The 25,584-nt window shown below is 49.3% G+C and overlaps 1 protein-coding gene across 2 annotated transcripts in view; it reads left to right on the top strand.

Annotated features, from left to right (window-relative positions):
- Positions 1-25,584, top strand: part of LRP4 (LDL receptor related protein 4) — a 60,008-nt gene that overhangs the window by 3,522 nt on the left and 30,902 nt on the right. Inside the window, exons 2-16 of one of the 2 annotated variants that reach the window (XM_031016190.3) lie at positions 11,226-11,372; positions 13,811-13,927; positions 14,213-14,326; positions 14,686-14,802; positions 15,156-15,284; positions 15,513-15,632; positions 16,323-16,448; positions 16,982-17,107; positions 17,299-17,433; positions 18,033-18,158; positions 18,505-18,735; positions 20,198-20,354; positions 22,812-23,029; positions 23,186-23,362; positions 23,773-23,895. In XM_031016190.3, the coding sequence (XP_030872050.3) occupies positions 11,226-11,372; positions 13,811-13,927; positions 14,213-14,326; positions 14,686-14,802; positions 15,156-15,284; positions 15,513-15,632; positions 16,323-16,448; positions 16,982-17,107; positions 17,299-17,433; positions 18,033-18,158; positions 18,505-18,735; positions 20,198-20,354; positions 22,812-23,029; positions 23,186-23,362; positions 23,773-23,895 (2,163 nt within the window). The remainder of the gene's footprint in view (positions 1-11,225; positions 11,373-13,810; positions 13,928-14,212; positions 14,327-14,685; positions 14,803-15,155; positions 15,285-15,512; positions 15,633-16,322; positions 16,449-16,981; positions 17,108-17,298; positions 17,434-18,032; positions 18,159-18,504; positions 18,736-20,197; positions 20,355-22,811; positions 23,030-23,185; positions 23,363-23,772; positions 23,896-25,584) is intronic. The other variant, XM_055354810.2, reaches the window with a different exon arrangement.

The following is a 25,584-nucleotide window of genomic DNA, read 5'->3' as shown; positions in this document are numbered from 1 at the left end:
GTGCAAGGGAACCAAGTTTGGCCATGTCTGATACAGAGCACGTTGGGTATGTCCATCTTCCGGGCCAGCAAACAACATAGGAGGTCACAGAGGACAGGGTGTTTTATAGCTCTTTGCTCACTCTTTCTACTGATTAACTGCCAGTCTTAACTGTTAGAAGGAAAATAGGAGAAATTGTTTATGTTGCTGCCCCTTTAAAGAAAAAAAAAATACTGGGGGTTCCTGAATAGGAACAGAATTTCAGGGACTACTTTAAGAAGTAATCTTGTCTTTTTTATGATTGGGTAAGATTACGAGACAGTCTGTGCCCTTGGTTGACTAGGTCTGTTAGCCTGTTCCAGCCATGGTCTCTCTACATTCCTTGATGCAGCTTAGCCACGAGTTTTGTCACAGTTGCCTGGACATGGGGCATCTGGGCCCCAGACTGTGTCTGGACTGCCATCTCATCTTCAGCAGCAGAAGCCCTCCTCCCCTCCTCAGCCTGTGAGGATTCAGTGTCCCAGGGAAGACTCAGTGCTGACTGGTTAGCTGGCAGAGCCTGAGTTTGACCTTATAAATAGTTCTGATGACTGCATGGGCTTGTCACTCTCACTCCAGCTTAGAGCTGGCAGGAATGAGTTCCTCGTACAATCGGGAGCATTCCTCAAACTAGGCTCCACACCCATTCACTTGTTCATTCATTCAGCAAACACACATATGTCAAGCATTAATATAATCACTGTATACGAAGCTCAGCAATTAAGAAGCACCCACAGACCTGGGTTTGAATCTTGGCTCTGGCAATTCTTGGTGACCCTGTGCAAAATCTCCCTGAACCTCAGGGTTGTTACCTGCAAAGGTGGGTAGGGTAGGGGAAGGGAAGTAGTAATAGATTATCACATAGGAATATCATAAAACTTACCTGAGATAATAGCACATTCAAACTATGCAGCACAGAGCTTGGCAACTACTGTGTTACTATAGAGCTTGATAAAAGTTAGCTGTAAGCAAAGTCACGTAAGTGGATCCGAGATTATTCTTGGCTTTAGAACATGGGAGCCAGGTAAATAATTATGCTACCGTGTTCCATGCTAAAATTGAGACTTGGTCCTTCATTCATTGCAGCTGGTCTTTTGCTTGTCTCTTTTAAAGATCTGCCCCTTCTTTCTCCCCTTGAAAACGTGATAGAACCGAAGCATAGTTCCCACTTGTGCCCACTCCTAGAAAAGAAGTCGGCTAAGCTATAACATCAGTCTAGGGGAACTCACGTCGCCTTAGTTCTCTTGAGAGAGGTCTGGGGAAATGGAGCTTTTCCTCTGAGAGTTTCCCTTAAGTGGTCAGGGATGCAGCCTAGCAACTTCTCCTGCTAAGATTCCTGTGACATGGGGTGAGAGGGGCTGGCCAGGGACTCTTGTAGCTGGAACAGTTTAGAATTCCAAGCCCTCCCTCCCATTGGCCTGAGAAAGGAGTCAGGCTCCAGAGCTCATAAGGTAGTAATTGCCCCAATTTGGGAGCTGGGCTGTTGTGGGGCCTTCGCAGCTACCATTTTCAATCAGGAAGCCTGTCAGTGTGCAGGCCTAATTGATGTGGGTCTCCAGCCCCGAATAGCCCCCAACCCCCAGTTCCTCCACCTCAAAGTTTGACCCCTGTTGTCTCTTTTGTTTCTTCTTTTTAAGTTGGTGCCAGTGATGTGATTTTTGGGAGCTGCAGAAAGTTGACCATAACCAAGAGCAGCTGTTAAAAAGAGCCAATTCTCTAGCTTCCTGGCGGTTGTCTGACTCCATTTTCTGTTGTGCGTTTTTGATTTAGCAAGAAGCAAACATCCTAGGTGCCCTTGGGCGCCTCTTACGCCCATCCAAGCAGACTTCATTCTTTCACTGCTCGTAGGCATCCCCATCCTTGCTCACAGATGAGCGGACTGGCTGTTAGCGCTCCCTGACATCCTGTTTCCCCATGCGGAATAGGACTCCCCCATCATTCAGGTGCGAATGAGGGGAGGGGCGCTGCCTGGGACCCAACTGGGGAAAGCCTGGCTGGGACTTGCTGCAAGCCCTGACTTGGCCTATGGGAGCTTCCCCTCACCTCTATGCACAGCTGAGGATCAGAGCGGCAAGCAGAGCCGGAAACAAAAGACTGGGAGCAAACCTCCCATCTAGCTGAGAGGCAGTGACACAGAGGTGCTGCTGCATAATTTATCACCGGAGGTTTTCTGGAGCCGGGAAGCTCCTGGCTCCAGGCAGTGCTTTTTTGCGGGAGAGGGACCCTCCCTCTGTCTGGGTGTAGGGCAGAGCAGGTACAGAGAAGGGTATCAGGAGAGACACCTGATTAGCATGTGAAATAAAGAAGCTGCAAGGTTGTAAGTGCCTCCAGGGATCTCTCCAAGCTCGGCAGCTCCACTTCCTGTCACGCCTTGGGGGAGGTGGGGAGGGGTAGTGGCCTGCAACCACGCGCTGGCATGGATGAGGACAAGAGACAGCTTCTCTGTTGAGTTGACTGTAGCCTCCTTCTAACCAAGTGGAAAGGCCAGGTTATGGCATACACAAGCCTAGCAAATAGGAAAGGGGAGCCCCAGGTTTTCCACCCTCCTTCCACGGGCAGTTTAAACAAGAAGTTTCAACTACAGGCTCCCAGAGCCAATAAAAGCCAACAACTCTACAATGTATCTTCCCCAAATGAGAATTTCTGCTCTTCTAGGAATGATCTCCTCCAATGACTATTTTTGCAAATTGTGGGATATGTGGATTTACAAACTGGGATATGTGGTTTAAAAAATCCAAATATATTTCTGGAGCAGTTAGCATTTTTGAGAGCTTTGCTGTGTCCCTGGTACTGTGATAAGCATTTAGTATATGATATCATATTTATTCCTCACAATATCCTTATGAGGTAGGTAACATTAGATTCCTGTCTTACATTGGCCAGGTGCGATGGCTAACGCCTGTAATCCCAGCACTTTGGGAGGCTGGGGTGGGTGGATCACTTGACGTCAGGAGTTCGAGACCAACCTGGCCAACATGGTGAAACCCCATGTCTACTAAAAATACAAAAATTAGCTGACGTGATGGCACATGCCTATAGTCTCAGCTACTCAGGAGGCTGAGGCTGAGGCTGAGGTGGGAGAATCGCTTGAACCTGGGAGGCAGAGGTTGCAGCGAGCCAAGATTGTGCCACTGCACTCCAGGCTGAGCGACAGAGCGAGACTCCGTCTCAAAAAAAAAAAAAAGATTCCCATCTTACAGATGGGAAACAGGCTCAGAGCAGTTTCCTGTCATACAAGTAGTGAGTAACTGAGCCAGGATTCCAGGCTATCCCAGAAGATCTAGGTTGGGAAGGTCTATATTTCATCTTGGATTGACCTCTCCTCTGTTTTCAGACATCTCCTTCACAGGGAGTCTGAATGCATAAGGAATTACTTCTCAGGTGCTTTTTGAGGGAGAGAGACTTTATTTTTATTTACTTTTTTTTTTTTTTTTTTGAGACAGGGTCTCACTCTATTGCCAAGGCTGGAGTGCAGTGGCATGATCATAGCTCACTGTAGCCTCGAACTCATGGGCTCAGGAGAAGAGAGAGACTTTAAAAGGTTTCCAGAAAAATGTGGTTTGTTGCTCCCTGAACAGCCATAAACAAATGTGGTTTGTTACTGTGTGGACCTTCTGATTTGAGATGTAGGGGGAAGGGAAAGCAATATTTTGAGCAGCCCTTCACAGAGCACAGCCATGTTTGAGCCCTGTTGGATTTGTGAAATCTGTTGACAGCTTCCAGGTAGGGCAGGTAGAATTTTGAGGATCTATACAAAGACAGCCTGGCATTGGCTGCATTACTAGGTTGAGAGAGAGGACATATCCAGATGAAGATAATGGGATTAGTACAAATAACAAGAAAAACAATAACAGCTGTCTAGTATGAGCCTCATATGTATTATTTCAGTTAGACCTCCCAGCAACCCTATGAAATAGGTACTGTTATTACTCCTGATTTACAAAAGTGGAAACTAATCCATTTCTTAATTGCTCTGTACTTTAGTTTCTGGATTCTCTCTCCTGTCCTTGGCTCCTCAGAATTAGTTGGTGATAAATTAGGCAAAGATTTGCTGGGTGTGGTGGCTCATGCCTGTAATCCCAGTGCTTTGGGAGGCCGAGACAGGTGGATCACTTGAGGCCAGGAGTTTGAGACCAGCCTGGTCAATGTGGAGAAACCCTGTCTCTACTCTAAAAATACAAAAATTAGCTGGGTGTGGTGGTACACACCTGTAGTCTCAGCTACCTGGGAGGCTGAGGCAGGAGAATCGCTTGAACCCGGGAGATGGAAGTTGCAGTAAGCTGAGATTGTGCCAGTGCACTGCAGTGTGGGTGACAGAACAAGACTCCATCTCAAAAAAAAAAAAAAAAAAAAGGGCAAGGATAAAGGATACCGTGTGCATGTGCCTCAAGCTCTTTCAGAGAAAGGCAATAAAGCAAGACTCTGTAGTTATTCATGCCACCAACTTAACCCATGGGGGTGGTACTGCTGCCTGGTACACAGTAGGGTTTTCAAACATCTCAAGTCCTAAAATAGCAGGTCTTAATCATGGAGTGGTTGGATGTGACAGTTCTGGGGTAAGCCAAATCTTTAATAGTAATAACAAGAGCTATTATTTATTGAGCACTTAGTATGTGCCAGGCAGTAATGCTAAGTCCTTCTTATGAATTAACTAATTTATTTCTCATAACATTCGTGTAAGTTAGGGGATTTTATTATCCCAATTTTCCTGATGAGAAAATTAGAATAAAGAGGTTAAATAGCTGCCCAGGGTCAGACAGCTAGGAACTAGCAGAGTCAGGATTTTTATCCTGGGGAGTTTTGTTCCTACGTGCTTAACATTATGTTCTTCTGCCTCATAACTTTGAAGGCTAACCATTAAGGACTTCTTTTCTGTATGTAACAGTAGCAAGAGAGGGCTGAACTTGCTTGGACCCGCAATCATGTGCCCTTTCGAAAGGGCACACTGAGGAGAAGACTTCACCTGGTAGATTTTCCAAACCAACCACGTTAAGCTGGCCTCTAGGAATCAGGGGAATAAAAGGGACAATGGGACAGAAATAAGTAGAAACATGGCATGTCAGTTTCACAGCCGGATAATACAGCTGGTGAAAGGAACTCTTGTAGGAGAAAGGAGTAAACAAAACCTGGGTAGGACAAAGAGGCTGCCTTGCAAAGGAGAAGATTCCTGTTCTCTCGAGTACTGGTTAGGTAGGAAATAACTACTTTTATTTATGATATTCTGAGTCTCTTTTCCTTTGACTCCAGCTTTCACAAGATTCTAGAGGAGTCTTTCATTCATTCATTCATTTATTCATTCAACGAACTTGTATTTATTGCTGCCAGTGGATAAAAGGAGAGAGGCATATGCTAATATGCTTTAGCATATTATAAACGAATGGTGATTCCTCCTTTTCTCGTTGTGATCCTAATACCTTCCACACTGGGGTAGCCACCAGACTCCAGAACACTCACAGGGTACTCCTTAAGCCTTCTCATCTCTGGTTCAGCTTGAAAAAGCTGGTCTGTAGCTGTGAGTAGTCACGGTCTACCCATGTGCCTCCATGTGACAGATGTGGTCCACCTTCAGCTGTGCATTCTATGGAATGGTGGAGAGCAGTGCCGCTAGACACTTGAGTGTGCATCGGTGTCACCCGGAAAGCTTACTGAAAGTCCAGACTCTGAGATCACACTAAGAGAAGAATACTAGTTTAAGTGTCAGAATGGGGCTGCCATCCTGGCTCTCCTACTTACCTTGTGACCTTGGCCAAAGCGGGTGCCCTTACCTGTTGGATGGGCCCTGCAGTCATTGCTCAGGATTATTGTAATGATTCAATGAGAATGCAAGTGCATATGCAAAAGTAGCTCGCAAACTAAAGAGAAATTGCAAAGTATAATTATTTGTTATGGGAAGCCCTGTTCCCTGGACCAACAACACTCAAGCGCTGATTCAAAAGTGCTGGGACGCCAGACTTTCCCCGCTTCATTACTTTACCTTCGGGCAAGGGAAATGAATCTTTCTTTACCTTAGCAGTAACCAGAAAGAGGTCACTGTTTGAGACCCATAAACTCACTGCATATTTGCTATTGGAGAACACATAAAAGAGAGGGACCCAGAAGTTATAAATTCCCCCTTTTGACCTTGGGGTTTTGGAGATTCTCACAACAGTAATACCATTTATTGGGAAGCAGTATAATCACCTGCCTGGGTGTGAATGCTGGCCTCAACCCTTAGTACTTGTGCAATCTATCTACAGACTTAACCTTTCTGTGGTTCATTGTCCCCAGCTGTAAAGTGGTGATAATATTAGGTTGGCGCAAAAGTAATTGCAATTTTTGTCATTAAAAGTAATGGCAAAAACCGCAATTGCCTTTGCATCAAACTAATAATAACAGTACCACCTCCAAGGGTTGTTGAGAGCCTTCAGTGATGTAGCATATGAAAAGCACTTAGAGAAGTACTCGGAGGGCACCTGGCAAGTATTTAATAAATGATGGGGCCAGGCGCAGTGGCTCACGCCTGTAATCCCAGCACTTTGGGAGGCCGAGGTGGGCGGATCATGAGGTCAGGAATTTAAGACCCCCCTGGCCAACATGGTGAATCCCCGTCTCTACTAAAAATACAAAAATTGGCCAGGTGCAGTGATGGGTGCCTGTAATCCCAGCTACTCAGGAGGCTGAGGCAGAATTGCTTCTCGGGAGGCGGAGGTTGCCGTAAGCTGAGATCGCGCCACTGCACTCCAGCCTGGGCAACACAGCAAGATTCCATCTCAGAAAAAAAAAAGATGGTTATATTATTATGAAGCTTTTGCTGTGTGTTAGCCCTGTGCTAAGCAGTTTATATGGGTTAATCTTTACAAAGCCCTTTGAGTTAGAACTGTTTTAATATTCCCATTTTATAGATGAGGAAACTGAGGCCTGGAGGGATTAACTAACTTGCTCAAAATTGTGGAACTTGTGGTAGAACCAAGATTTGAAACTTCATCTCTCTGACTTTAGAATCTATGTTGTCTACTACTAAGTTAGTCTGTCTTCTATACCAGATGGATGTTTCCCTTCTTTCCTTTATATCAGGGGTGTCCAGACTTTTGGCTTCCCTGGGCTACACTGGAAGAAGGATTGTCTTGGGCCACACATAAAATACATGAACATTAACAACAGCTGATGAGCTAAGAAAAAAGAAATCGCAAATAATCTCATGTTTTAAGGAAGTTTACGAATTTGTGTTGGGCCACATTCAAAGCCATCCTGGGCCATGCAAGTCACAGGTTGGACAAGCTTGCTTTATATGAAAGCAGTGAGAAAGTGGTAAGATGGCGGGAGTGGGATAGATGAGATGTAAAAGGTAAGATTTTAGTTAACCTCTAGAGAAACATCCTATGAGCACATTAACATATATCCCAAAAGCTGGATGGCTTCATGATCAAAGATACCTTGCGGACAGACCTTTTCCATGGTGAATTGCATTAGGTGGAGGGGCTAGAGCCCAGGCCCCTGGAGGCTAAGGGAGCTTGCGGTGTGGCTGGCAGCTTTCAAGGCCAGAGCATAGTGAAGTGTTCTAATTCAACACTTCTTAAAATGAAGGCGGCATTTTGCCACCCACAGTCATTTGTTTTCTTTCTTCACTCACCATTCTTTTCCTTAAAAAGGGTTAAAAGCTGCCTTTATGATCACAGCCAGGACTTGAGTGAAAAGGCAGAATTCCACCTCTGAGGACCCCAGAGGGACAGCAGTTGCCCAGAAGAGCTGGCTTTTTGGAGTATAATGTGTCTGTTTACTGTATGAATGCCCAAGTCAAGCGTTTGCCTGACCGGTGGCTGCCCGCCCTTCACTGCAGCGGACCCTGAGATGTTGATTTGACACGCAGGAAGTCGAGGCCCTTCAACTGCCTGCAACTAACTTGATGCCCACCGATGGAATGCTTTGTTCCTACAGTCTGCGCGGGGGAAATCAGGACTTCTGTTATCACTCAGCCCAAGGCGGGGGTGGGGCCCTAAAAAAACAAACGGAGCTTAAGGTTCTTCCCTACCAGTATGACTTTTCATTTGCACGCAGCCCCAGGACGCTGCTCTACTTGCTCTATTCTGGTACTCTGATTCTTAATACCAAGGCCTTTTGGAAAAATTTAGCCTCCACAGCCCTGCATCTGCACACCCCTGCATCTGCACACCCCAGCCTCCATTACTGAACATCTTTGGTGTGCCAAGGCATAAGATTAGTTTTTTCCAGCTTTATTTTCTTGTCCAATCTTTGTTGCCTTTTTTTTTTTTTTCCGAGACAGAGTCTCGCTGTGTTGCCCAGGCTGCAGGGCAGTGGCATGATCTCCCCTCACCGCAACCTCTGCCTCCTGGGTTCAAGCAATTCTCCTGCCTCAGCCTCCCAAGTAGCTGGGATTACAGGTGCCTACCACCATACCCGGCTAATTTTTGTATTTTTAGTAGAGACGGGGGTTTCACCACATTGGCCATGCTGGTCTTGAACTCCTGACCTCAGGTGATCCGCCCACCTGGGCCTCCCAAAGTGCTGGGATTACAGGCATGTAATCCTGTATAGAATTATTCACATTATAGAATCTTTAGCAGCATCCCTAGCTTCTACCCACCAGATGTCGGTAAGCACCGCCAAGCATGACAACCAAAAATGTCTCCAAACATTGCTAAATGTCCTCCGGGGGACAAAATATCCCCAGTTGAGATCCTTATTAGCCTTATCCTTTTTCTTCACCATGATACCCCATGAAGAAGGGGATCTGTGTACCGGGGAGTCCCATCACATGGAGTGGAATTAAACATCTTTGCTGTTCAATCCAGCTAGAGTTCACCAAAAGGGTGCCTACAGCTGTGCTGAGCCTGTCATACTACTGAAGTTCCTCAGGCTGTGTTGTCCAGGATCTGAGTGAGAAAAACCCTCCTCCCTTCTCAGAGTTCTCAGGCCAGAAAGGATGGAGTGGGGGCAGGGGCAGCTGGGTCTTTTAGTGCTTCCTGGGGAAGAATCCTCTACCCTGCATTTGTAGAGAGACCCGAAGAGACAGGAGCACTGGGCTTGGAGCAAGGCCTTCCTGTGAGGTCTAGAGACACTGCACCTCCCAACTGGACCTCACTTGGCTTCCGCAGGAAATCCTGCATCTTTTTTTTTTTTTTTTTTTTTTTGAGACAAGGTCTCACCCTGTCACCACGGCTGGAGTGCAGTGGTGAGATCATGGCTCACTGCAGCCTCAACCTCCCGGGCTCAAGTGATCCTCCCACATCATGCTCCCAAGTAGCTGAGAGTACAGGTGTCCACCACCATGCCTGGCTAACTTCTGTAAATTTCTTTTCTGTAGAGACGGGGTTTTGCCATGTTCCCCAGGCTGGTCTCAAAACTGCTGTGCTCAAAGGATCCACCTGCCTCAGTCTCTCAAAGTGCTGATATTACAGGCATAAGCCACCGCGCCCAGCCCAATCCTGCATCTTTTCTAGAGCAGCTGATTACCATAGCATGTGGAGGGAGAGGGCCAGACCTCAGTTGAGAATCTGGTGAAAGCTGTGATCCCTTACCCCAGAAACGTACATTATACCTGTAGCATCAGGGATTCACAGAACCCAAAAGCCATCCATCCATCCATCCATCCATCCATCCATCCATCCGTCTGTCCGTCCATCCATCCATCCATCTGTCCGTCCATCCATCCATCCATGCATTGCAGGCTAGGAAGTTTTACCTTATGCTTGCACTTACTCTTGGGGTTGAGATGGAGAGGGAAAGTTCTAGAGCTCTCTCCCTGCTTTTGGAGGGCATGGCAGCACACCTTTTTATCCCGGCCCTAAGCCCTAGGCTAGGCCAAGGAATTATAATGTGAGACAAGGATGTATATCAAGGAGATGAGCTGAGAGAGAAAAGCTGGACCAGGTACAGAGTATAGGAAGAGGGGTGACAATTTCGAGCTGACTCCTTCTCTGTTTCAGCCCAGCCTGAGGGCAGGGTCCAGCTGAGGGGAGGAAGAGGAGAAGAAAGGAGGGGGGAGAGATGAGCCATGCGCTGCGGCCCCCTCCTTCCCCAGCTGCGAGCAGAGCAGCCCAGCGGGTTGGATGAATGCTGGGAGGGGGGAGAGTGACCCTGGCAGAACCCTTTGTTCCAGCTGAGGCTGGAGCAGGGCACTGAGCCATTCACACGCCATCCCAGGGCATCCTGCTGGGCACGCTGGGGAGGGGGCACGGCAGCCGGTCATGGGACTTGGCCAGGCAGATAGCTTGATGCTCAATAGGGAAGCCCAGCTGCGTGCTGCTGAAGCCGGGGGAGAGGCTGCATCTGCCAGCCTTCCTCAAGGCTGTGGCCTGTGCCACAGACAGGAAGGCCCTGGCAGGTCCCAGTTACTCTGCCCTGAGGTGGCCTGGGGGACTCGCAGCAGCCCACCCTGCTTCCTGCTCCCCTGTGTGGATTCCTTATCCTAAAGAGGATCCAGCATTTTAATTCCACCATTAGTTCTTGCCCTCCCTGGCCAACATCCCAGGGTCTGGTCCAAGACAGAGGCAGAGCATCCATATCTCAACCTAGTTTTAGTGAGAAGGCTATGGAGGCCTCTCAACATCACCCTTTCTGTCCCTTGTTCCTCTTCTTCAAAAGCACCAAACCTCTGAGTGGCATCATTTTTTTTTTGGAGGGGGTTGTTTCTTTTTTTCTTTTTTGAGACAAGGTCTTGCTGTGTTGCACCTGCTGGAGTGCAGTGGTGTGATCATAGCTCACTGCAGCCTTGACCTCCCAGGTTCAAGCAATCCTCCCACCTCAGCCTCCCAAGTAGCTGGGACTACAGGCACATGACACTACCCTCAGCTAATTTTTTAGTTTTTTGTAGAAACAGGGTCTCACTATGTTGCCCACGATGGTCTCGAACTTCTGAGCTCAATCAATCCTGCCATCTCAGCCCCTCAAAGTGCTATGATATAGGTATGAGCCACTGTACCTAGCCTAGGTGGCATCATCTGTTTCTGGGCCTTTAGAGGTGCCATGCAAAAAAGCCCTGTCATAGAGCGGGTCACCTGGACTCTTTGTAAGCCCAAAGTCAGAGGGTATCTGCTGGGTCGTTTATGCCCTGGAGGAGGCATGGTTTTACTGCCTGCATCTCCCTTGAAGTGTCACTGTGACTCTCCAGGTGACAGTGCCCCTGGACTAGGCTCCTCTACTTTCCCCTCGGAATGGGCTTTGGTTGAGTGGGAGCTGAGCCCTCACTGATTCCTTTTCCCTCCGCCCAGGCCTGGCCAGCAGCCCCGAGTGTGCTTGTGGTCGGAGCCACTTCACATGTGCAGTGAGTGCTCTTGGAGAGTGTACCTGCATCCCTGCCCAGTGGCAGTGTGATGGAGACAACGACTGCGGGGACCACAGCGATGAGGATGGATGTAGTAAGTACCTCCCCAGAGGCAGTGGGAGGTGGTGGAGAGGGACCTGGGGGTGGGGGGCAAGGACAAGGCTGATGGAGTATTTTCTGCATCAACTGTGTCGGACTCAGAGAGTTGGTCTTTTGCAAGCTTGATAGATATTGACATTTGGGTAGTTTCTTCACTATATATGGCTCCAACTCTCCTGTGTTTCTTTTGGTTGGTTCATGCATATATGTCCAAGAAAACAAACTTGACAACAAGTGTAAAAGAAGAGAACACCCTTGAAACAACAGGGAGTTTCTTTAAATAGGTCTCTCTGTATTTATGTGAATATGTTTGTGTATATGTACCGCATATTTATGCATTTTAAAATTTATATACTATACACAAATGTGGAATATTTCTGTGTTTCTTATTTTGGTATTTTGTACAATAAAACCTTTTTTTTATTTTTATTTTTCGATACACAGTCTCATTCTGTTGCCCAGGCTGGAGTGCAGGGGCACGGTCTAGGCTCACTGCAACCTCCACCTCCCAGGTTCAAGTGATTCTCCTGCCTCAGCCTCCTGAGTAGCTGGGACTACAGGCATGTGCCACCATGCCCAGCTAATTTTTTGTATTTTTAGTAGAGATGAGGTTTCAACATTTTGGCCAGGCTGGTCTCGAACTCATGACTTCAAGTGATCCAGCCACCTCAGCCTCCCAAAGTGCTGGGATTACAGGCATGAACCACCACGCCCAGCCACACCTTTCTTAGTAACTTTGTAAGAAATCTTATATTTTCTTAGGACGGGCGCAGTGGCTCATGCCTGTAATCCCAGCACTTTGGGAGGCCGAGGTGGGCAGATCACGAGGTCAGGAAATCGAGACCATCCTGGCTAACACGCTGAAACCCTGTCTCTATTAAAAATACAAAAAAATTAGCCGGGCGTGGTGGCAGACACCTGAGGTCCCAGCTACTTGGGAGGCTGAGGCAGGAGAATGGTGTAAACCTGGGAGACAGAGCTTGCAGTGAGCCGAGATCGCGCCACTGCACTCCAGATTGGGCGACACAGCGAGACTCCGTCTAAAAAAAAAAAGAAATCTTATATTTTCTTTAAGTCTCCCTTTTCCCCTAGCATGGTAACATCTGCACAGTTGGCCAGGGTGACCTGTCTTGGATATATAGAAATATCTCTGCTAAGCCAATTGTCTGGATTAGAGGTGCAATCTCTGACCTACCTGTAGCATCTATGTCTGAGGGTGGCTAATTAGTCTAATGGGAACGGAGGTACAACCTGGACCTCATTAACCCTAACCAGTTCAGCTAATTGTGTTGATGACAAATGCTTCACTTTCATGTAGCATTTTCATAGGCATTATATCAAAAGGCCTCTATGAACTGAATATAATTATCCCCATTGTACAGCCAAAAAGACTTCAGCTCAGAGAGGGTAAATGACTTGCTCAGAGTGTTACGTAATGAACTGGAAATTGAGCCCGGGTGTGTCAATCATCATTTAACAAGAGGAAAGGAGGGAAAAAAGGTGCTTCTTTCTCTTGCTCATGTTTTTCTTATGTTTTCTTAGCTCCTGTGAGTTCTTTGGGTTGTTCTTCCCCTACCCTGTGAACCCCTCACCACAATTACCTTTTGAATCTCTGTCTTAGCTGCAGTTTCTGCTTAGCTTCTCCATCAGCTGGGGATGGGCCTAGCAGTCAGTAAGGAAGGACTATAAAACAGACAAGGGGGCTGGGTGTGGTAGCTCACGCCTGTAATCCCAACAGTTTGGGAAGCCGAGGCAGGTGGATCTCTTGAGGCCAGGAGTTCGAGACTGGCCTGGCCAACATGGCGAAAACCCGCCTCTACTAAAAATACACACACAAAAAAAGATAGCCGGGTGTGGCGGCGGGCACCTGTAATACCATACCAGCTACTCGGGAGGCTGAGGCATAAGAATTCCTTGAACCCAGGAGGCGGTGGTTGCAGTGAGCCGAGATCATACCACTGCACTCCAGCCTGGGTGACAGAGTCAGACTCTGTTTCAAAAAAAAAAAAAGGCCAGGCGCCATGGCTCATGCCTGTAATCCCAGCACTTTGGGAGGCTGAGGCAGGCAGATCACCTGAGGTCAGGGGTTTGAGACCAGCCTGGCCAACATGACAAAACCCTGTCTCTACTAAAAATGCAAAAAACAAAAACAAAAACAAAAAAAACCTAGCCAGGTGTGGTGAAGCATGCCTGTAATCCCAGCTACTTGGGAGGCTGAGTCAGAATCGCCTGAACCAGGAGGCAGAGGTTGCAGTGAGCCAAGATTGTGCCACTGTACTCCAACCTGGGTGACAGAGTAAGACTCGGTCTCAAAAAAAGAAAAAAAAGACAAGGGGATTTGGAGCAAAAGGCTATCTGGCCTAGTTGAGCCTGAGTAAGTATACCAGGTTGATTGACTTTTCTTTTCTTTTCTTTTCTTTTCCTGGGATTCAGTACTACCTACCTGTTCCCCTCTTGACTTTCACTGTGACAATGGCAAGTGCATCCGCCGCTCCTGGGTGTGTGACGGGGACAACGACTGTGAGGATGACTCGGATGAGCAGGACTGTCGTGAGTGTTGGCAGAGGCTGGGCGGAACTCCATTGAGTTCCACTGGGAAAGGATTTTCAATCAGAAAGCAATGCCCCAGGTCCACATGTGCCCTTGTGTTTTCAGCACTTTGTCCTGTCCTTTCACTTCCTCTCGAAGTCAGATAAGCTGCTGAGAGGCAGCCACCTCCTTCGGAGCCCTCAGGGCAGCACTGGAGCTAATTGACTGCTCCGGAGGGCTGTAAGTCAGGCTTCCAGGCACCAGACCCCCACTGCCTGCAGCAGCCTGACTGCTCTGTGCCCACAGCCCCCCGGGAGTGTGAGGAGGACGAGTTTCCCTGCCAGAACGGCTACTGCATCCGGAGTCTGTGGCACTGCGATGGTGACAATGACTGTGGCGACAACAGCGATGAGCAGTGTGGTGGGTGACCCCAACGGGGGGAGGCAGGCAAGGTGGCCAGTGGGTGGCCTGGCCATGGGAGGAGATAGCAGCAATGGCCCTAGCACTGCCAAACCTCCAACTGCCCAGATATCCAGAGCAGCTAGAGGAACGCAGAGGGGGCAGAGCCACTCAGACCCCCCAGAAACTGTGGACCAGGAGGCTGAGGCCCAGTCTCTCCAGGGCCTCCGTTCTCCCTGGAGAGTCTGCACTGACTCTGGGGTGCCTTTTGGGGGCTAGGTCAGACCCGCCAAAGCCAGTGAGGTTGGGAGTCAGAGAGGAGGGTGAGAGGGTTGCCTGTGGGGCCCCCTCAGAACTGCTGTCCCATCGCATCCCCCCAGACATGCGGAAGTGCTCCGACAAGGAGTTCCGCTGTAGTGACGGAAGCTGCATTGCTGAGCATTGGTACTGCGACGGTGACACCGACTGCAAAGATGGCTCCGATGAGGAGAACTGTCGTGAGTGGCTCCAGACCTCAGGCTTTTGGGCTGGATGAGGGCAGACAGTTCTGCCCATGGGCTAAGGGCAAGGCTGAGGAGTGCATGTACCAAGGGCAAGGAGCATGGGTGCCTCAGCAGCAGCTCCTCCTAGGCTGAGCTAGGGAGGGAGCAAGTTCCCCAGGTGGGAAGGGAAGGCTTCCTTTGGTCCACCTGAATATGGGCGTCTATAAGGGCTGCCCCAGATGAAACCTGGTTACATCTCACTTGAAGAAGCTCTCCTGCCTGAGCATCCTGCCTGCTTGAGGAATCAGGGCCCCTTTCCTTCATCCAGGCCTGAGTGTGTGCCCCTCCCCACCCCGCCTTCCCTCCAGCCTCAGCAGTGCCAGCGCCCCCCTGCAACCTGGAGGAGTTCCAGTGTGCCTACGGACGCTGCATCCTCGACATCTACCACTGCGATGGTGACGATGACTGTGGAGACTGGTCAGACGAGTCTGACTGCTGTGAGTACTCTGGCCAGCTGGGAGGCGGGGAGGCCAGGCTGGGAAGAACTGCTCGGGTGGCAAGGCACAGTCGCCAGCTGGGGCAGGAGTTCAGAGAGGAGTTTCTGGATTTTCTGGTCCCTCTTGGGAAGAGATGGAGGAACTGGGATTCTGGGGCTGTGGCCTTCTAGTCTGCCATGGGACACTGTGCACAGACTGGCTAGAGACAGAAGTCTTGTGTTTCCCTAGCCTCCCACCAGCCCTGCCGCTCTGGGGAGTTCATGTGTGACAGTGGCCTGTGCATCAATGCAGGCTGGCGCTGCGATGGTGACGCGGACTGTGATGACCAGTCTGATGAGCGCAACTGCAGTGAGTGGGGAAATGGAATTAGGTTGGGCTTGAACTAAGGAGAAGGCTTGTGGAGCCAAAGAGGCCACTACCGGCTGGGCGCAGGGGCTCATGCTTATAATGCCAGCACTTTGGGAGACCAAGGTGGGTGGATCGCTTGAGGTCAGGAATTCGAGACCAGCCTGGGTAACATGGTTAAACCCCATCTCTACTAAAAATACAAAACTTAGCCAGGTGTGGTGGCGCATGCCTGTAATCCCAGCTACTCGGGAGGCTGAGGCAGGAGAATCGCTTGAACCTAGGAGGCAGAGCTTGCAGTGAGCCAAGACGGCATCCCTGTAGCAGAGTGAGATGACATCTCAAAAAAAAAAGACAAACAGGCCACTACCCATAAATCTTGAAGACACTGGGTAAGACCACCACCACGTACAGTTGTGTAGGTTGTGCACTGTGCAGAGGCAATATGTCCAAAGGGAAGCCAGTCACATGATAGATTTATATACTCATCATGGCAGTTTTCCAGCAGATGGCAGTAAAGTGTCTTGAGGAAAGGATACCTTTTTCTGATTCACACAAAGACGCCATATAGACCAGCTGTGATCCCGGTGTCAAGAGTGGCATGGGTACTGATATAAGCTGCAGATTTGGGTGGCAGGGAGAATTTCAGGCTGAAATGGGGCCCACCTTTCATTAAGCCTTTGCTTTGCCCAGCCACCTCCATGTGTACAGCAGAACAGTTCCGCTGTCACTCAGGCCGCTGTGTCCGCCTGTCCTGGCGCTGTGATGGGGAGGACGACTGTGCAGACAACAGCGATGAAGAGAACTGTGAGAATACAGGTGGTGTCTCCCGGGGTGCCCCAGAACCCTTAGCCTATAGTTGGGGTGGAAGGGTGGAAAAGAGGGTGCTTTGGTATCTTTCCAGTTGGGTTGAGGTTTTACCAGTGTAAAATCCAGGTGCATCATTGACCTGCGGCCTTATGGCCTGGAGCAAGGTATCAGAGCTGCGAGTTTCAATTGCCACTCCTATTCTAACTCACACACAGCCAGTGCCTTTAGCTCTGGTCTAGTGAGGAAGGACTACCCTCCATCTGGCAGCCCCCATGTGTGCTCCCCTGGCCACACCCAGTATTGAGCATGTGGTTGCACTTTTTCATTCTGTTCCATATTCCTCACCATCCCACTGTGGAGTCCTGGGGAGAAAGCAAATGCAGACATTCAGCCAGCCCTGTCTGAGCTGCTTCCTGCCCAGGACCCTCACCCTCCCACCTTGAGTCTCATCTGTCTCCAGCTTACCCTAGAAAATGACAGGCTCCCATCTCTTTGTTGGCCCAAGCCCTGCCTTGCTATGACCTGACCCTCCATCTCTCTAGGAAGCCCCCAGTGTGCCTCGGACCAGTTCCTGTGTTGGAATGGGCGCTGCATTGGGCAGAGGAAGCTGTGCAACGGGGTCAACGACTGTGGTGACAACAGCGACGAAAGCCCACAGCAGAATTGCCGTGAGTGTCCCCAGTGGGCGGACCTGGCCCATGGTTTGTGGCCGAACCCCACCCATAGGGTTCAAAGGGAATCCTCCCTCAGGACTCTTGCAGCTTTGGGAGCTGTTCTTCGTGGTCCAGGTGGAATGCCAAGTTGGCTCTCTGGGGGAGGATTCTGGGCTCAACTCCCAACTCTGGCTTGGCTGGCACAGGGCCCCGGACGGGTGAGGAGAACTGCAATGTTAACAATGGTGGCTGTGCCCAGAAGTGCCAGATGGTGCGGGGGGCAGTGCAGTGTACCTGCCACACAGGCTACCGGCTCACAGAGGATGGGCACACGTGCCAAGGTGAGCTGGGGCCTGGTTTGCAGCAGAGTCGGGGTTCTGAGCAGGGGCAGCAGACAGGCAGCTGTGTTTCCTATGGGTCAGGCATTTGAATGATGTGACCTCATTTCGTCCTCACAATAACCCTAGGAGGTGGGGATCATCCTTCCCATTTCACAGATGGGGAAACTGAAGCACAGAGAGGATAAGTAGCTTACCAAAGGCCACACAGCTGGCGAGTAGCAGAGTTGGGATTCCAGCCCAGGTCTGCATGACCTTAAAGCCCTTAACCATTTCTTCTTTTTTATTTATTTATTTATTTGTTTATTTTTTTGAGATGGAGCCTCGCTCTGTCGCCCAGGCTGGAGTGCAGTGGTGCGATCTTGGCTCACTGCAGCCTCCGCCTCCTGGGTTCAAGCCATTCTCCTGCCTCAGCCTCTTGAGTAGCTGGGACTACAGGTGTGCCCCACCACGCCCGGCCGCCCTTAACCATTTCTTAGACAGCCTTCCCACTAGGCCTGGAAAGTAGATGGGGATGTGGGCAGAAAAGCAGCTCGGCAGCCTGGGAGCGGGAGTGGGAGGACGACAGAAGGGAGATCTCTTGACCTGCCTGGTGTTCCCAGATGTGAATGAATGTGCCGAGGAGGGGTATTGCAGCCAGGGCTGCACCAACAGCGAAGGGGCTTTCCAGTGCTGGTGTGAAACAGGCTATGAACTACGGCCCGACCGGCGCAGCTGCAAGGCTCTGGGTAAGGGCTGTTGGCACTTGGCTGGGTGGGCAGAGGGCTGAGCATGGAGGAAGGCCAGGTGCTCTGGTGCTCAGGGATTTGCAGAGAGGTAGAGAGATTTCTGTCACAGTAAAATGGAGCAACAGTTGCATTCTGAGCCCCAAGAAAAACACTGCCAGGGTGGAGTGGGGTGGGGAGGGGTGGAGGAATATAGTTTAAAGGTTGCCACTCTTCTGGTACTGATGCTGACAGCTTGGGGCATGTCCTTGTGAGCAAGTGGCTCCATCGGTCAGCTGAAGACCGGCTGATGGGTACCAGGGGCGGCTCTGAAACCCAGTGGGTATCCCATGTTTATACTGTGTCCCAGGGCCAGAGCCTGTGCTGCTGTTCGCCAATCGCATCGACATCCGGCAGGTGCTGCCACACCGCTCTGAGTACACACTGCTGCTTAACAACCTGGAGAATGCCATTGCCCTTGATTTCCACCACCGCCGCGAGCTTGTCTTCTGGTCAGATGTCACCCTGGACCGGATCCTCCGTGCCAACCTCAACGGCAGCAACGTGGAGGAGGTTGTGTCTACTGGGCTGGAGAGCCCAGGTAGGGAACGAGGCCCCATGGAGAGGGGCAGAGCCATGCCACATGCGCAGCAAGGGTGGGAGGAATAGGCCAGTGGTTTGCAAACCTTAGGCAGCAGGACATCTTTTTCTTCCAGGGAAATCTTAGTTGGAGCCCTAATATAGAAAACATTTGTTAATGTATATCAATTTTATAGGTTCAAATATAACATTTGCTCATGATTGAGCTCAATCGGTGAGAATAATGAGACCACGTTGGTGGTTGTGATCATGGGAATCAGATTTATGGATGACAGAGTTCTCCATCAGCCTTTGCATCTAGTTTATTTCTGAATTTTGTTTCGATTGCTTAGTATTAAGAATATTCTGATTGACCTGGATAAGTATATCAAAATGTTTTATAGGTTGTTAAAAAAACAGGCCAGGCACAGTGGCTCACGCCTGTAATCCCAGCACTTTGGGAGGCTGAGGTGGGCAGATTACCTGAGGTTGGGAGTTTGAGACCAGCCTGACCAACATGGAGAAACCCCATCTCTACTAAAAATACAAAAGTTAGCCGGGCGTGGTGGCGCATGCCTGTAATCCCAGCTACTTGGGAGGCTGAGGCAGGAGAATTGCTTGAACTCAGGAAGTGGAGGTTGCGGTGAGCCAAGATCACGCCATTGTACTTCAGCCTAGGCAAAACTCCGTCTCAAAAAAAAAAAAAAAAAAATAGTTTAGGCGTGGTGGCTCACGCCTGTAATCCCAGCACTTTGGGAGGCTGAAGCGGGCGGATCACGTGAGGTCAGGAGTTTGAGACCAGCCTGGCCAACATGGCAAGACCCCATCTCTATTAAAAATACAAAAATTAGCCAGGCATGGTGGCAAATGCCTGTAATCCCAGCTACTTGGGAGGCTGAGGAAGGAGAAACTCTTGAACCCAGGAGGTGGAGGTTGCAGTGAGCCGAGACTGCACCACTGCACTCCAGCCTGCGCAATGGGAGTGAGACTCCAACTCGAAACAAACAAACAAAAAACCACAGAAACAGCTCACTTGTCAATCTCAGGCTATTTTACAAATAGGTGAAGTGGTCAAATTCTAATTTGGTATCAAGCACATTGGACTCAAATGCCTAGGGAATTTCTGAAATGCCTCTGCAAAACCCCAGATGACAATTTACAAACCCCTGGGTCAGTGCAGTGGGGGACCCTGGGAATGCGTCAGGGAGACAGAATTCAGAAAGTGATGTATGGTTGGCTGTGAGGAGGAAGTGCATGCCCTTGGACAGTTACTTAACTCTTTTGTGCCTCAATTTCCTCATCCTCATGGAAATTACAGTATCTAGCTCACAGAGTTGTGATGCTTAAATGAATTCATGAATCTGAAGTGATGACAATAGTGCCTGGCCCAAAAAATTGCTTCCTGTAAGAGTTTGCTCCTATTACTATGGGACATGGGAGCCTGGGTTGACTCCTTGACATTTTTTGCTGCTGCTTCTCACCAGGTGGCCTGGCTGTGGATTGGGTCCATGACAAACTCTACTGGACCGACTCAGGCACCTCGAGGATTGAGGTGGCCAATCTGGACGGGGCCCACCGGAAGGTGTTGCTGTGGCAGAACCTGGAGAAGCCCCGGGCCATTGCCTTGCATCCCATGGAGGGGTAAGTTGTATCTCAGGCTCCCGAACTTTCTTGCAACCTCTCGGGACAGCTCCCAGGCTACCTGGACTAGACATTCTGGGGGTACATCCTCAAAGTGTGGTGTAGCTGGGCGCGGTGGTTGACGCCTGTAATCCCAGCACTTCGGGAGGCCAAGGCGGGCAGATCACCTGAGGTCAGTAATTCAAGACCAGCCTGGCTAACATGGGGAAACCCCATCTCTGCAAAATACAAAACTTAGCCAGGCATGGTGGCGGGTGCTTGTAATCCCAGCTACTCGGGAGGTTGAGGCAGGAGAGTTGTTTGAACCCAGGAGGCACAGGTTACAGTGAGCTGAGATTGCACCATTGCACTCCAGCCTGGGAGAAAGAGCAAGACTCTGTCTCAAAAAAAAAAAAAAAAAAAAAAAGTATGATGTTAATAACATGGGCTCTGTCCCCCATACACTTGAGTCTAGGTCCTGGCTCTGTAATAACTGGCTGTGTGGCCTTGGGCCAGTTAATCTCTGTCTGCCTTGTTTACTCATTTCTAAATTGGTGATTTAAAAAAAATACCTCCATCATAGTTGTATGAAGATTAAATGAGGTGATGCATTTTAAATTGCATATAACACACATTAGATAAGTTGTAGGTGTTTAGTATTTTTATTATTAGCTCATAAGGTTGACCTAATAAATACAAATTAATAGTTATTAGTAATTCATAAGAATTGTAATTAATTATTATAGCTTAAAAATTAATAGAGGGGCCAGGCACAGTGGCTCACACCTATAATTCCAGCACTTTTGGAGACCAAGAAGGAGGATCACTTGAGTCCAGGAGTTCAAGATCAGCCTGGGTGACACAGTGTGGCCTCATCTCTACAAAAATTTTTTCTAAATTAGCCTGGCATAGTGGCGCATGCCTGTAGTCCCAGCTACTTGGGAGGCTGAGGTGCAAGGATAGCTTGAGACTGGGAGGTCGCGGTTGCAGGGAACCGTGATTGCAACAGTGCCCTCCAGCCTGGGTGACAGAGTAAGACCCTGTCTCAAAAAAAGTTAAATAAATAAAATTGAGAAATCTGGTCAGGTTCAGTGGCTCATGCCTATAATCTCAGCACTTTGGGATGCTGAGGTGGGCAGATTGCTTGAGCCCAGGAGTTCAAGACCAGCTTGGGCAACATGGCAAAACCCCATCTCTATAAAAAGTACAAAAATTAGCTGGACTTATTGATGCATGCCTGTAGTCCCAACTACACAGGAGGCTGAGGTAGGAGGATCACCTGAGCCCTGGAGTTCGAGGCTGCAGTGAGCCATGATCATGGCACTGCACTCCTGGATGACAGAGTGAGACTCTATCTCAAAAAAAATTAAATTTAAAATTCAGAAATCTGAATTAAAGAAAAACTCCTAAAATGAAGTTCTCACCTCTGGCTTTTAAAAATTCTATGCAATCAATGGAGGGAGTATCTTATAAGGTCCTACAGTATGTATCAACTGTTTTAGAAACTGTGTGTGTGTATGTGTGTGTGTCTGTGTGTGTGTGTGTGTATAAAATACAAAAGGAGCCGGGCATGGTGACTCAAGCTTGTAACCCCAGCACTTTGGGAGGCCGAGGCAGGTGGATCACTTGGGGTCAGGAGTTTGAGACCAGCCTGGCCAACATGGTGAAACCCCATCTCTACTAAAAATACAAAAATTAGCTGGGCATGGTGGCGGGTGCCTGTAATCCCAGCTACTTGGGAGGCTGAGGCAGGAGAATCACTTGGGTCCAGGAGGTGGAGGTTGCAGTGAGCTGAAATCGTGCCACTGCATTCCAGCCTGGGCAACAGAGCGAGTCTCAAAAATAAAAGAAAATAAAATACAAAAGGCAGTGGAAGAGATTGTGACAAAGAAGAAAGTGCCTGTCCTAATATTACATTATATTGTCAATTCTATGAGACTTTTGTCTGTTTTGTTCACTGCTAGATTTCCAGTGCCTAAGATAGTATGTCCTGCCTGTTGCCAGTATGAAAAAAAATTATTAAATGAATAAATGCCCTGTCTAAAGACATTTAAACTCAGACACTTAAAAAGCATTCTGAGGCTGGGCATGGTGACTCATGCCTGTAATCCCAGTACTTTGAAAGGACAAAGCAGGAGGATTGCTTGAGCTCAGGTGTTTGAGACCAGCCTGGGTAACATAGCAAGACCTCATCTCTACTACAAAAAAAAATTAGTTAGGTGTAGCGATACTAGCTGCTCAGAAGGCTGAGGTGGGAGGCCTTCTGAGCCCAGGAGATTGAGGCCGCAGTGAGCTGTGATCTCACCTGCCCTCCAGCCTGGGGGACAAAATGAGACCCCGTCTAAAAAAAAATTCATTCTGTGGACCAAACATTGGAGTCCGCTGAGTTAAATGGATAAAAGCGCCCTACCTGATTATTCTCCTGGTTACCTACCTGTTTTCTGCTGCCCACTTCCCAATTTACTTTTCTCTTCCTAGTACCATTTACTGGACAGACTGGGGCAACACCCCCCGTATTGAGGCCTCCAGCATGGATGGCTCTGGACGCCGCATCATTGCCGATACCCATCTCTTCTGGCCCAATGGCCTCACCATCGACTATGCCGGGCGCCGTATGTACTGGGTGGATGCTAAGCACCATGTCATCGAGAGGGCCAATCTGGATGGGAGTCACCGTAAGGCTGTCATTAGCCAGGGTGAGCCCCTTCCTTCACTCTCCTTCATCTCTTGTCCTCCTGCCCCTGTCCCTGCCCCCCAGGAGCCTTGGTAGAGGTTTTGTGTAGTTGCCAGGCCTGGGCCCAGGGGACATGGCAGACCATGTCCAGGCTGAGGTCTTCCTGGACTTTCCCCAGGCCTCCCGCATCCCTTCGCCATCACAGTGTTTGAAGACAGCCTGTACTGGACAGACTGGCACACCAAGAGCATCAATAGCGCTAACAAATTTACGGGGAAGAACCAGGAAATCATTCGCAACAAACTCCACTTCCCTATGGACATCCACACCTTGCACCCCCAGCGCCAACCTGCAGGTAAAAAACTGCCCACCGGGTGAGCCAAAGTAGCCTCATGGTTGAGGTGGCCTCTGGTGCCTCTGAGAACCTTCCTTCCCCTTGGAGTTGCCATTTCTTCTGATGGGGAAATCCAGCGGGGCACTGACATGGGCTAATTCCTCCCTCTGCTGGACATTCGGGGCAGTACAACAAGATTCACGAAAAGATTCATTAGACTTCACCGTTCCCATTTAATTCAGGCAGACGTTTACAGGGCATCTCCTCTGTGCCGGGTACTCACTGTGCTAGCAGCAGGGGCAGATGTCAAAAATATAAGACATAGTTTCTCCCTTCAGGGAACTATCACCCTACCTAAACCCCTATTCCCTAGTCTTGGGGTCACTTTTGCAGACCTTCGCTGATCCTCTTGCCCTGGGCTCTTTGAGCAGGGAAAAACCGCTGTGGGGACAACAACGGAGGCTGCACGCACCTGTGTCTGCCCAGTGGCCAGAACTACACCTGTGCCTGCCCCACTGGCTTCCGCAAGATCAGCAGCCACGCCTGTGCCCAGAGTAAGTGGGTCTGCAACACCAGCCTCCATGGAGGCTGTTGTGAGGATGGGGAGAAGGAACAAGGGATAGGACGTGGAGGGATTGCCTGTCGTGGGAAAAACCACATTCCTCAGGGAGCCCTGGAGAGGAAGAACTTAAGAGGCTGAGGGATCTTCTATCAAAGCTGAGGACTGAGGACCCAGCACTAGTTGCTGAAGGCTCAGCAATACCGCCCGGTCGAGTGTGAACACCTGCAGTGAGGCTCATGTATCATTTTACCAGGCAGGATGCCTTCTCTATAGGCAGCAAGAAGGTTTTATGCTCTTCTAGAAAACAGGGGAATGATTTCCTACCTTTTTACCTTTAGCGTCACCCTGTTGAAGACTTTCTTTCGGCCCTTAAACCAGGAAGCCAAAATTAGAATCTCTGATGATGTTCTGTGTAAGCGGGCCCTGGATAAATATGTGTCAAACAAGTGGAAGATCATGGGATCCCCTGGTCTGTCCCTGAACTGCTACTTTGGCTTCCTTTGGGCTCCTGAGGAGTTATTGTTTTGAGAGGGTAACCCTGGAGACCCCAGCACACAATGACTTTTTCTAAGAATAGTCCAGAGAGGAGCGGTCCGGGCATATGGCACGACTAGCAGGGGGCCTGGGGTGATTCCTCACACATCAGCAGCTGTTCTTGTTTACTGCTGCGTACCCCACTGACCCTCTGAAATCTGGGTAAAATAAAATTCTCCTGGGACCTGGGTCCTTTCTAGAGAGTGTGGTTAGGGAAAACATTCAAAAGTTTCATTCATACACATATTAACTAAGAACCTAATTTCATACTCTGAGTTTTCCCCTTGCATTCTTTTTTTTTTTTTTTTGAGACAGTTTCGCTCTTGTTGTCCAGGCTGGAGTACAATGGCACAGTCTCGGCTCACCACAACCTCCACTTCCCAGGTTCAAGCTATTCTCCTGCCTTAGCTTCCTGAATAGCTGGGATTACAAGCATACACCAGCACACCTGGCTAATTTTGTATTTTTAGTAGGGACGGGGTTTCTCCATGTTGGTCTGGCTGGTCTCGAACTCCCGACCTCAGGTGATCCACCCACCTCAGCCTCCCAAAGTGCTGGGATTACAGGCATGAGCCACTGTGCCTGGCATTTTTTTTTTTTTTGTCCGCCTCCCGGGTTCAAGTGCTTCTCCTGCCTCAGCCTCCCGAGTAGCGGGGATTATAAGCATGCACTACCACACCCAGCTAATTTTTGTATTTTTAGTAGAGATGGGGTTTCACCATGTTGGTCAGGCTGGTCTTGAACTCCTGACCTCGTGACCTGCCCGCCTCTGCCTTCCAAAGTGTTGGGATTACAGGCATAAGCCACCGCCCCCGGCCTTTTTTTTTTTTTTTTTTTTTTTTTTTTTTTTTTTTGAGACAGGGTCTTGCTCTGTCACCTAGGCTGGAGTGCAGTGGTGTAAACAGTGCTCACTGCAGCTTCGACTTCCTGGGCTTAAGCAAGCCTCCCACCCCAGCCTCCTAAGTAGCTGGGACTACAGGCATACACTATCACACCTGGCGAATTTTGTGGAGTTTTTTGTTTGTTTGTTTTGTTTGTTTTTGAGACAGAGTCTCACTCTGTCACCCAGGCTGGAGTGTGGCGGCATGATCTCGGCTCATTGTAACCGCCACCTCCCTGGTTCAAGCGATTCTTCTGCCTCAGGCTC

Source organism: Gorilla gorilla, chromosome 9 (assembly GCF_029281585.2).
Source record: "Gorilla gorilla gorilla isolate KB3781 chromosome 9, NHGRI_mGorGor1-v2.1_pri, whole genome shotgun sequence".
Classification (NCBI taxonomy): Eukaryota; Metazoa; Chordata; class Mammalia; order Primates; family Hominidae; genus Gorilla; species Gorilla gorilla.
The sequence above is the reverse complement of the archived record's forward strand: the minus strand, read 5'-3'. Positions and strand labels throughout refer to the sequence as shown.